Consider the following 12,716-nt stretch of genomic DNA (forward strand, 5'->3'; position numbering starts at 1 on the left):
CTTTCTTATAAATTTTGTCTTGTTTTTTAAATACATTTTCCCCCCCTTAAATTTTAAGGTGGAAGGAGATACAGTCACCTTCTCCTTTGAAATGAGAAGTGGCCGTGAACACAACACTCCTGATAAAGCTATGTGGGGCTTTGCTTGCACAGTTCGCGCTCAGGTACTTGCATCTAACCACTGCTATGGGCAAAATAATGTACTTTCTGCTGTGTGCCTTGTTTACATCTATTGTATTTGCCTGAGAAACAGAGCAAAATATGAGTCACTGGTTCATTCACATTTTCCATTTAACCATAGTAAACTACTAGTAGTTAGCAGTAGTTTTGTAGAATAAAACTGGCTATGAAGTCAGTTCAGCAGCACAGACATAATCCATTGCTGGTGGCTCCATCTTCAATGCCTGGGGAGGCAACTTGACTCCAGCATTGTTCCATAGGTCAAAGAAGACTCGAACATTTACTAGAAGTAAGCACTTAGATTCTGGATTTTAATAGTTATAAAAGGTCAGGTGTGGTGGCTCACTCCTGTAATCCTAGCACTCTGGAAGGCCAAGGCAGGAGGATCTCTTCAGCTCAGGAGTTCAAGATCAGCCTAAACAAGAGCAAGACTCTTCTCTACTAAAAACAGAAAAATTAGCCAGGCGTTGTGGTGGGTGCCTGTAGTCACAGCTACTCAGTAGGCTGAGGTAGGAAGGATGACTTAAACCCAGGAGTTTGAGGTTGCCGTGAGCTAGGCTGAGGCCACAGCACTCTAGCTTGGGCAACAGAGTGAGACTATGTCTCAAAAAAGAGTTGTAAGAGTTCTGCTAACCCCTCTACTTACTTGATTTTAAAAACATACTTTGGACTCGGAGGTTGCTTATGTTTAACCAAGCGAAGACTCCCCAGAGTGGAATGATCTGCTAGAATGTAAGCTCCATGAGAGCAGGGTCTATGGTTTGTTCTCTGATGTATCTCAGGCATGTAGAATATTGCTTGGTATACAGAAGGCACTCAATAAATCATTAAGTGAATTCAGTGCAGTCACACTTTGAGTACAGGTAAGAAAACAAAATAGTGATTTATACTTAGTCACGCATGACGGAGAGGAAGTTATCTAAAGAATCTGGGCTTCTGATGTAATTTGTACTGTTTCTGATAAGGAGTCTTATCAGCTATTTTCTCCCCAGAATTACATTGAGACTTCATTCTGCGGCCATTCCAGTACCACCATCTAGAGATGATGTTGGGTGTCCCATAGCAGTGAGGCTTGGTGCTGCCCTATGACACCCTGTGGTTGGGGACATGCAGCGTGGCACAGTACAGGGTGAAGGACTCTGCCAATGTCCACTGACCAGTGTGGTTTACGTTGTAGGAGTCTTCGGAGGATGTCTCAGGAGGCTTGCCCTTTCTGGTAGACCTGGCTTTAGGTCTGTCTGTGTTAGCTTGTTCCATGTTAAGAATCCTGTACAATGGACCAGAAATTACCAAAGAAGAAGAAGCCTGTCAGGAGCTATTGCGGTCCAAACTTTTACAAAGGTAACAAAAAGGTTCAAACTGAGCTAGTATTCCCCACAAAGGAAAAGGGACTATGTGGAAAAGTACTGTGAGTGCATTTCCCAGCTGATTATGCCTACTGCCTGACAATCTCCTGGGTGTCATTGTGTCTAAGAAACAAGATGAAATTTCACCATAGTGCTTTCTAGCCCTTACTTCACTAAATTTCACATTACATCCTTGAACCACATAAGCTTTTCTCCAACCCAGTAATTATATAATTAAATTGAATGATCCCTCAAAGGATGGGCAGAAGTATGAGAAAACAACCATAGCGAAACGTTTATTATAGAATCTAGACACTGAGTATATGGATTGTTAACCGTGTAATTCTTTCAACTTTTCTGTATGCTTAAAAGTTTTCATAATAAAATGTTGGAGAGGAGGTAGATTCCCAAAGATATGCTTTCATATAATGCTCATTTTTCTTTCACTTCTGGAGAAAGTTTGATGAATAAATATGTAACCCAGAATGCAATCCTTCATGTTTGATGTATCAGCAAACTTCAAGTACCTTTCCAGGGTTAATGATGAGAGAGGAAGTGAAGAGCCTCTTTTCTGTCTGCCCAGGTGCCAGTGGCAGGTGGAGGCCAATGGTGTGATCTCCCCTGCCCTTACTCCGAGTCCCTCTCCACTGCCTCTGACCATAGAGGAAGACAGAGAATTCACCTACCCCTCTGATGTCCTCGTGCCTCCTGTTGGGAACTACTTTGATCTTCCCCGGATCAGGCTGCCTCCAGGAATCATGATAAAGCTCAGGGAAATTTCTGGGCGTGCTAGACCTCAATTTAGACCAAGTATAAAGTATGTTGCTATGTGGCATTTTACTTTTCCCAATGAAAAAAGAAATGGTTGAACAATTGAAGGGGATATATTTCTTTTCATGATCTAGTAAATGAACCTTAATTTTATATTTACTGAATGAATGTTAGCTGAGTATTCTGGATACACTAGATAGTATTCCAGATTAGCAGTTTTCAAAACCAGCAGCATTTGTATCACCTGGGAACTTTGTGAGTTCTTGAACCCCATTTCATACCTATTGAATCAGAAACTGAGAACGGGCTCAGTTATCTGCATTTTAACAAGTTTCCCATGTAATTCTGATGCATGCTGAAGTTTGGCAGGGTCTAGGTTTTTCTTAGTACTCGGAGTCAGCCTCTGGTTTCTATAGAGTCTAGATATGTGTCTTTTTTTTTTTTTTTAATGCCAAAAGAGATGGCATGGGGTCTTTTATCTAGAATGTGAAGTCTATAGTTAGAAATGTCTTTGTGATATTCTTGCTTAAAGTCTGTTTTGCAGACTGCCTCTACCTTCTGCAGCAAAATTGCCTCCTGAGGCAAAATTGGCCATTTCAGAGAGAAAATTTTAGAGAATAGATGAAATTTAAAATGAAATAAATGCAGAAAACACTATTATTTTCAGTCTCACATCCGTATGTACTGGATACTACAACCTATGATACTGCATAACTAGGGGATAAATGGTGCTGAAGATCTTTTTTTTAATCCTTAGCCCTATTTTATCTGTAATATGACTCTAGCTCAAAACATACCAATCATAGAATATGAAGTCTCTTTAATTTTGATTTTCAGCTTTATCAGCCAATGTCCATTTTATCAATTAATAAACTAAATTATTTGCCAACTTAAGACTCTCACAATGCATTATACTCTCCATGCCTCTTACTCTATTGTAGTAGGAGATGTGGAGAGTATTTAATATATATTTAAATCAAAGCCTACATTCTAACCTATAAAATACAGTATTGGGAAACTAAGAGCATGTCACATATCTGACTAATTTCTATTCTGGTCACAGAGAAGTGATTCAGCCAGATGTGATGGAGGAAATGGTGGTGTCATGTGTTATTAAGCACTTGAACTTGGTTGATGCACTGCAGTCCCTAATAAATTTCCAGTATCAAGAAGAACATGCCGAGGAATATGATTTATTGTGTAAAATTATGGGAGAGACCTTTAAGAAACTCAATGCCATGGAGAGACAGCTGCAGGTAAATGAAAGCTAAGACAAGTATATTTGTCTTGGAATTGTTAGAAATCATTTCTTTCCTCGAAATATAAAGAAGTTTTAAATGTAATTTAAGGCTGGCACAGTGTCTCATGCCTGGAATCCTAACACTGTGGGAGGCTGAGGCAGCAGGAGTTTAAGACCAACCTAAGCAAGAGCGAGACCCCATTTCTACTAAGAAAAATAGAAAAGACTAGCTAGACCTGGTGGCACATGCCTGTAGTCCCAGCTAGTTGGGAAGCTGAGGCAAAATCACTTGAGCCCAGGAGTTAGAGGTTGCTGTGAGCTATGATGTCATAGCACTCTAGCCTAGGGCAATAGAGTGAGACTCTGCCTCAAAAAATAAAAAAATAGGCCAAGCGGTGGCTTATTCCTGTAATCCCAGCACTCTGGGAGGCCACTCACTCAGGTGGATTGCCTGAGCTCAAGAGTTTGAGACCAGCCTGAGCCAGAGCGAGACCCTGTCTCTAAAAATTAGCCAGGTGTTGTGGCAGGCACCTGTAGTCCCAGCTACTTGGGAGGCTGAGGCAAGAGAATCACTTGTGCCCAAGAATTTGAAGTTGCTGTGAGCTATGATGGATGCCACGGCACTCTACCCAGGGTGACCATTGAGACTATGTCTCAAATAAATAAATAAGTAAATAATTTTAAAAAGTAATCTAAATTTTAACAAATTACTATTATGACTAAAATTTCCAAATTTATAGGTTGTACTTGTTTTTATCTTGCATCTACATACATATTGTTTTATTTTAATTTGTCAGAGTGTTGCAGAACTGGAACAAAAATGGCAAAGTGAGGTTGAGGATGCCATGCAGGGGAAACTGGAGAACAACATGCCTTTCTTTTACGACTATCATTTTAATGAGGTGAGCAAAGTATGTGATTTCGCACCGGAGGATTACTGTTTATAGAGCAAAGGTATATATTGTGCCAGGAGAGGCAAAATAAGTATGGCACATTCCAAAAATGCACCCATTTAAGAGGTTAAATGATTGTCTTTGACTTTTGACAGCTGAAAAAAGGTTAAATGAAAATTGATTAAATCAACATGCCAATATATGAATGATTATTCATCAAGTTGTTTTTTAACAGATTAAGTTTTATACCATTAACCAGTTAAAGAAAGTCTAAAGAAATTGTCATCATTGTTAAGTTTTGTTTTCAAGCCTTAAAAAAATAAAAACCAACTAGAATTATAAACCATGAAGAAATCCCTAGAAAGCAGCCAATTCCATTTTTAATCAAATAATAGCTTATAGATGTTATTCAGGCATAGAAATATGGACCAACAGTATGATTTTTCCGTGAAATTTTCTGTTCTTTTAACATATGTATGTAAAAGTTGGGTTTTGCAGATTCTGCATACCATCTTTTCTTGATTTTTCCTTTTTTAGAACAAAATGAAAGAACTAGAACTTTTGTGTTCAATGAAAGAAGTCTCCTTTGATGGAAATGATCTTGAAAACATGGTCCTATCACTGAGGTTAGTGATGTTAATGACTATTAAGGCTAATTTATCACCTTGATGCTCAAAACAAATTATAAAAGTGTAGTCTCTTAATAGGTTTTTAAAAAATACTGTGCAAATTCACAATTTCAAGCATATGGAAACAACTCAAATGCCTTTACTACATGAGTAGATTAATAAAATGTGGTATTTGTACTACAGAGTACAACTCAGCCATTAAAAAAAAATGGTGATCTGGTATGTTTTATATCAACCTGGATGGAACTGGAAACCATTATTCTGAGTAAAGTATTACAAGAATGGAAAAACAAATACTAAATATACTTGATACTAAATTGGAATTAGTCAATCAACACTTATTAGCACATAGGGAAGTAAGTCTCAATGGGAATCAAGTAGGCGGAAGGAGGGAGAGAGGGAGAGAATATTGTACATATTCTAAGTGAAGAGCACACTTATAACTTTGACCTGAAATATACAAACAAACTATGCAACCAAATACATGTGTGCCCCTGTAATATTCTGGAAAAAATATTAGCAACTGTTTTAAAAAGAACAACAAATTATTGTGCATTCACTAACTATCTTAGAATTGGAACTCATTTGGTACATTGGAAATTTTGATTTTAACCTTCAAAAATTAGCATAGGCGTTTGAAACTGTGAGAAAGGAACTGAAAGTGGACAAAGTTTATAGTGCTGATCCCCTCAGTTGGGAAAAGGGAGAAGGGAAGCAAAGTTTTTTAGGTTCCTTTGGCTTAATTTCCCCTCTGTCTTTTATCCTTTATAATTTTTTTTTTAATAATTACTTTTGGCAAGCTAGAGAACAACTAAATGCATATCAGTCTTTCTTTATAGGGAGAAGTTCCTACAAGAAGTGAATTCTCTTATTCAGAAACCTTCACACCCACTGGCCAAAACAAAGACATTAGTAAAGAGTTTAATGAACCGAGCTGAGCTGTTGCTGCATGTTACCATTGCTGCCCAGTCGGGCCTCACAAGAAGCATCTCGGGGACCCCTGCAGAAACGCCAGGTATTGCATAAAGAAGCCCTTGAAGGGCTTCTAACCCTAGTCTGCTCATAAAAGGTATATCAGTTACTTAGAAAATTCACTAGAATTTTTTCCTAGAAAGGGAAAAAGGAAATTTCTATATTTTTTGTTTTGCCTTGTGTTTCTCTAGTCAAAAAATCCTTACTTTTCATTAAATTCCTATGGCATTTTGTGAGTCAACTGAGCATCAGTGGTACCTCCTTGCCTGCTCATTAAGGTTTTCTTAGGGGCATCTGAAGAGCCGAATGCCATGTATTTTTATATATGGTTATATATATGTATTTTTATATATGTATTATTATTTTATATATGACACATATATGATCTGGTTATCATAGTAACATAAAACTAGTCAACATTGTGAATCTTATAATGCATCATTTTTTCCTCTTTACTTGAAGCTGAGTTTGTATTTCATCTTTTGTAATTACATGGAACCTTCTGGCACATGACTTTCTGTGAATTAACTATTTCTTTTTTTTTTTTTTATTTTTTTGCCAGGGCTGGGTTTGAACCTGCCAGCTCTGGTACATGGGATCAGCGCCCTACCCTTTTGAGCCACAGGGGCTGCCCTGAATTAACTATTTCTAAGTCACATTTTAGTTGTTAGCCTAAAAATGCATCTCTTGGCTTGGCGCCTGTGGCTCAAGTGGCTAAGGTACCAGCCACATACACCTAAGGTGGTGGGTTCGAATCCAGCTCGGGCCGCCAAAACAATGGTGATGGCTGCAACCAAAAAATAGCCAGGCGCTGTGGTGGGTGCCTGTCATCCCAGCTACTGGGGAGGCTGAGGCAGGAGACTCACTTGAGCCCAGGAGTTGGAGGTTGCTGTGAGCTGTGATGCCACAGCACTCTACCCAGGGGGATAGCTTGAGGCTCTGTCTCAAAAAAAAAAAAAAAAAGAAAGAAAAAAAATAAATATTCCTTTATAAAACAGCTATTTCCCTCAATAGGGTTAAGGACTATATTTTAGGGAAAGAATCAGTTAGATTCTAGCTCAACTATAATATGTATTCCCATCAACTAAGATCAAAGCCAAGGTATCAACAAATGACAATGCCAGCTAAATAAATCGAGGATTAAAGGGGGAGCAAGGAGACAAAGGCCATCTCTGAAAAAAAATTAATCTGGATTTATTTCAAGTAAGAAATTTATGCTTGTAGTCCCAGCTACTTGGGAGGCTGAGACAACTGGATTGCTTAAGCCAAGTGTTTGAGGTTGCCGTGAGCTATGATGATGCCACAGCACTCTACCTAGGGTGATAGAGTGAGACTCTGTCTCAAAAAAAAAGAAGTATATGCTTCTAGAAATTACTTCTATACCCTCTTTTGCTCTTTAGAGTATTCATGGTGAAGTGCACATTGATAGCTATGAAATTGAATGGATATTTTCGTCATTTTTTTGAAAACCAATTTAATTAGATTTTCATTTTTCAAGCTAAAATAATTTTTAACCTAATATTTAGGTTCGATAATGGCCTAAAAGCTGTCAGTGTGCAGTGCTAACCCTGTTGGTAGCTGAAGTCTGACACAAAGCAAAGATACACTTAGGCTGGTAGTTCTGTGTTATCTTGGCCTGTTGCTATAACTCCTTACGAGTTAGATAGCAGGAATGTCAGCCCTTCTATTCTTTTCTTTCCAGCTTGTAAATCAGCTTCAGAAACAAAGGTGATATCTCATGCTGTCCGGCAGCCTGTTTTTCTTCGCAGTATGTCAGCTCCTTCTGACCTGGAAATGATTGGTAATGAAGATTTGGAATTTACTAGAACAAATCAGAGGTAAGAGGCTAATGGCCAGGGCTGGGTCCCCCTTGCATCTGAATGAATTCATCACAATAGGCTCCCTGAACAAATTTCTTGTCTTGTCCATCTGACACGGCTCTGTGTTCCCTGTAGGCGTCGCCACGTGACCAGTCACCGCAGCAGCTCCTTCACCCTCCTGCAGTCACTGGCCATTGAGGACAGCAGGGACAAGCCCACCTACAGTGTCCTGCTGGGGCAGCTATTTGCTTTCATTGGCACCAACCCTGACCAAGCTGTATGTCACGTTTTGCAGACTACAGAGGAATGGCACTTGACAGCGTGAGGGGTTTTGTGAGAACGAGCAGAAATCAAGTGTCCCTCTTTCTTGTACATTTCAGGTGTCCAGCAGCAGCTTTCTTTTGGCAGCGCAGACAAGGTGGCGACGGGGAAACACTCGTAAGCAGGCCTTGGTCCACATGCGGGAATTGCTGACAGCTGCTGTTCGGGTTGGAGGAGTGACACATCTGGTGGGTCCAGTGACAATGGTCCTTCAGGGAGGACCCAGGTCAGTTGTTCTATTAATTTATACTATCCTACTGAGAACAGGTGAAAGCTATTTCAAAGGTATTCCTGGGGCCAAAATATAAGTTTGAACTCCTGAGTTCAAGTGATCCATCAACCTTCGCCTCTCAGAGTGCTAGGATTACAGGCGTGAACCACTGCGCCTGGCCTAATTTTCTATTTTTAGTGGAGACAGGGTCTTACTCTTGCTCAGGCTGCTCTTGAACTCCTGAGCTTAAGCAATCCTCCTGCGTTGGCCTCCCAGAGTACTAGGATTACAGGCATGAGCCACTGTGCCTGGCCATCTCATAGTGTTTTTAGTGATTTCATAGCACTGCATCATACTCTTGAAACTTTATTTAACCAGTTCCCTTTTGGGGGGGGAGGGGGTTGTTGTTTGGCAGGCCTGGGCCTGATTTGAACCTGCCAGCTCTGGTGTACTTGGCTGGTGCCCTAGCCGCTGAGCTACAGGCACCAAACCCCAGTTCCCTATTTTTAAACATTAGGTTATTTATTTATTTTTGCTTTTATAAACAATATTATGTTTCATATCTTTGTAGATAAATCCTGATTGTTTCAGTTAATTACTATAGAATTAGCCCTATGTCGTGTTATTACCTTGAGAAAGTCTTGTTTTATATTACCTGGGCTCTTATACTATGCTCATAATTAAAGTGTGAATTTGGCCAGGTGTGGTGGCTCATGCCTATAATCATAGTATTCTGAGAGGCCAAGGAGAGAAGATCACTTGAGCTTAGGCGTTTGAGACCAGCCTAAGCAAGAGTGAGATCCCCTTTCTCACTTTGCCAGACATTGTGGCAGGTGCCTGTAGTCCTAGCTACTCAGGAGGCTGAGGCAGCGGGATCACTTGAGACAAGTTTGAGGTTGCTGTGAGCTAGTTTGATGCCACGGCACTCTAGCCTGGGCAACAGAGTGAGACTCTTTCTCCAAAAAAAAAAGAAAAAAAGTAGTGAACTTAAAATCTTTGGATTTCTCATTAATAACATTTCATTTACAGTATTCTATGTTGTATGGTATAGTGTATATTTGTCTTAATATCAAATAGGTTTGGAAAATGTTGGACCCCATTTCCTTGCTCTTACAGAAGCTTTCTTCTTCTTTTTTTATTAAATCATAGCTGTATATATTAATGCAATTATTGGGTACAGTATGTTGGTTTTATATACAATTTGAAATACTTTCATGAAACTGGTTAACACAGCCTTCACCGCATTTTCTTAGTTATTGTGTTAAGACATTTATATTCTACACTTACTAGATTTAACATGTCCCCTTGTAAAATGCACCATAGGTGTAGTCCCACCGATTACCCTCCCTCCACCCATCCTCCCCCCTCCTACAGAGGCTTTTCACTTTAACCTTATTAAAGGGTCTGAAAACTCCTGTAGCAGAGAACCCTTTTCTATTTTCCCTAAACCAAGATTTCTCAAACTTTTCTTGATTATGGACTATTATGTTTGAAGAAATTTTGCCCAGTGCCCTTGTGTATTTTGGGAAACACTGAGCTGGGTATTCTCTAAAATCCCTTCAGTGCTTGATTCTTCCAGACACTCTAGGTTTCTCAGAAAGATGTTTCTGCTCTCATAGTTACAGCCACTGTTCTTGTCATGGTTCAAGACACCTAAGCTTTGGTTTCTGTTTCATAGAATTGAAGAACTCACATGTGGTGGGATGGTTGAGCAGGTCCAGGAAGCCTTCGGGGAGACCATGACCTCTGTTGTGTCCTTGTGTGCTCGTTACCCTATCGCTTGTGCAAATAGCATCGGACTCTTATGTACCATACCTTATACCAGGTAAGGACAGAGATGCCTTTTTTTTCTTTTTTTTGAGTCTCACTATGTCCCCCTCAGTAGAGTACTGTGGCATCACAGCTCACAGCAACCTCCAATTCTTGGGCTTAAGTGATTCTCTTGCCTCAGCCTCCAAAGTAGCTAGGACTACAGGTGCCTGCCACAACACCTGGCTATTTTTTGTTGTTGTTGTTGCAGTTGTCATTGTTGTTTAGCTGGCCTGGGCTAGGTTCGAATCTGCCAGCCTCGGTGCATGTGTCTGGTGCTGTAACCACTGTGCTACGGGTGCCAAGTCAGAGATGCCTTTTATTATATGTAAGTTATAACGCAATATAGCCAAGTAAATAAAAGTATTTTTAAATTTAAAATATTGGACTTTGGGCGGCGCCTGTGGCTGAGTGGGTAGGGTGCCGGCCCCATATACCGAGGATGGCAGGTTCAAACCCAGCCCTGGCCAAACTGGCTAGAAAACTAGCCCGGCGTCCTGACGAGTGTCTGTGGTCCCAGCAACTCGGGAGGCTGAGGCAAGAGAATCACCAAAGCACAGGAGTTGGAGGTTGCCATGAACTGTGTGATGCCACAGCACTCTACCAAGGTTAACAAAGTGAGACTCTGTCTCTACAAAAAAAAAAAAAAAAAAATTGGACTTTGCCAGGCACGGTGGCTTACACATGTAATCCCAGCACTCGGGAGGCCGAGGTGGGTGGATTGCCTGAGCTCACAGGCTCAAGATCAGCCTGAACCAGAGTGAGACCCCGTCTCTAAAAATAGCTAGGCTAGGTGGCACCTGTGGCTCAAAGGAGTAAGGCACCGGCCCCATATGCTGGAGGTGGTGGGTTCAAACCCAGCCCCAGCCAAAAAAACTACAAAAAATAAATAAATAAAATAAAAATAGCTGGACATTCTGGTAACCTCTAGTCTCAGCTACTTGGGAGGCTGTGGCAAGAGAATCACTTGAGGCCAAGAGTTTGAGGTTGCTGTAAGCTATGATGCCATGGTACTACCGAGGGCAACAAAGTGAGACTCTGTCTCCAAAGAAATAAAAAAAAAATAAAAAATTTGACTTTTCGCTTTGAATATCCAGTGACTGAGTAAAGAAGTTTTACTTCTTTTTTTTTTGAGACAGGAGCCTCAAGCTGTCCCCCTGGGCAGAGTGCCATGGCATCTCAGCTCACAGCAACCTCCAACTCCTGGGCTCAAGCAAGTCTCCTGCCTCCACCTCCCAAGTAGCTGGGACCACAGGCGCCCACCACAACGCCCGGCTATTTTTTTTGGTTGCAGCCGTCATTGTTGTTTGGCGGGCCCGGGCTGGGGATGAAGTTTTACTTCTTTAGGTCACTTAATAGTTTGAAGATATCAAGTGTTCATGGAGGCATTCTTTGAATCCCCTTCTGACAAAACACAAAATTTTTTTCATTAAGACAACTTTGAGTTGCTTCTATCAGTTTTTACTTTGCTGTTCTATGTGAACAAACCAGATTTTGAAAGTCCTTATGTATGATGGAAATAGTTTTGTGTTTAATTATACCTGGCAGCTTCCTAAGTTGTAATCAAAGAACTATACCGACATGCTTTATGCCCTTTTGATCATCTGAACCTCACTTCAGAGTTTCCTGAGATTGGTCACTTACCTGTATTTCACGCAACCTGCTCTCATTTGCTAGGAGTGAAGAGAAATGCCTGGTACGCAGCGGCCTTGTTCAGCTCATGGATCGACTGTGTAGCCTGAGCAGTCAGACAGAGTCCAGCTCCAGTGAGAAACAAACCAAGAAGCAGAAGGTGGCCACCATGGCCTGGGCCGCCTTCCAGGTGCTTGCCAACCGCTGCGTTGAGTGGGAAAAAGAAGAAGGTGAGAAGCCGGACTCCTTACTAGAGCTCACTGAGTTCTTATTGGTGTGTTTGTTTACATTTTGGGGCATGTGGGCAGAGAAAGGCTTTTTTAAAATTCCATAATCTGATGGGTTGAATCAGTTGATAATTTCACAAGGACTTTTTCATTATATATAGTATGGTTTTATGAAATGATATCCTAGCATCCTTGATAACCCCAGAAAATTGAAAAGGTTTTTTTTATTATCATCTTGTCAACACTGTTAACAGTGTCCAAATATATTTTTGAAGTGATTTTTTTTTTTTTTAATAGACAGAGTCTCACTTTGTTGCCCTCAGTAGAGTACTATGGCATCACAGCTCACAGCAACTTCCAGCTCCTGGGCTTAGGCAAGTCTCTTGCCTCAGCCTCCCGAGTAGCTGGGACTACAGGCACCTGCTACAATACCTGGCTATTTTTTGTTGCAGTTTGGCCGGAAGCAGGTTTGAACCTGCCACCCTTGGTATATGGGGGCCAGTGCCCTACTCACTGAGCCACAGGCACCACCCTGAAGTGATTTTTTTAGTTGCACTTTCTTTTTTTTTTTGAGACAGAGCCTCAAGCTGTCCCCCTGGGTAGAGTGCCGTGGCATCACAACTCACAGTAACCTCCAACTCCTGGGCTCAAGCGAGTCTCCTGCCT

The 12,716-nt window shown here is 40.9% G+C and overlaps 1 protein-coding gene across 1 annotated transcript in view; it reads left to right on the forward strand.

Moving 5' to 3' along the window:
- Nucleotides 1-12,716, forward strand: part of HECTD4 (HECT domain E3 ubiquitin protein ligase 4) — a 213,386-nt gene that overhangs the window by 118,216 nt on the left and 82,454 nt on the right. Inside the window, exons 22-33 of the mRNA XM_023513244.1 lie at nt 59-163; nt 1,357-1,520; nt 2,109-2,342; nt 3,360-3,552; nt 4,334-4,438; nt 4,967-5,055; nt 5,898-6,073; nt 7,733-7,868; nt 7,986-8,127; nt 8,231-8,397; nt 10,061-10,207; nt 11,869-12,053. Of these exons, the coding sequence (XP_023369012.1) occupies nt 59-163; nt 1,357-1,520; nt 2,109-2,342; nt 3,360-3,552; nt 4,334-4,438; nt 4,967-5,055; nt 5,898-6,073; nt 7,733-7,868; nt 7,986-8,127; nt 8,231-8,397; nt 10,061-10,207; nt 11,869-12,053 (1,843 nt within the window). The remainder of the gene's footprint in view (nt 1-58; nt 164-1,356; nt 1,521-2,108; nt 2,343-3,359; nt 3,553-4,333; nt 4,439-4,966; nt 5,056-5,897; nt 6,074-7,732; nt 7,869-7,985; nt 8,128-8,230; nt 8,398-10,060; nt 10,208-11,868; nt 12,054-12,716) is intronic.

Source organism: Otolemur garnettii, unplaced genomic scaffold (genome assembly GCF_000181295.1).
Source record: "Otolemur garnettii isolate 467f Iridium unplaced genomic scaffold, OtoGar3 scaffold00038, whole genome shotgun sequence".
Classification (NCBI taxonomy): domain Eukaryota; kingdom Metazoa; phylum Chordata; class Mammalia; order Primates; family Galagidae; genus Otolemur; species Otolemur garnettii.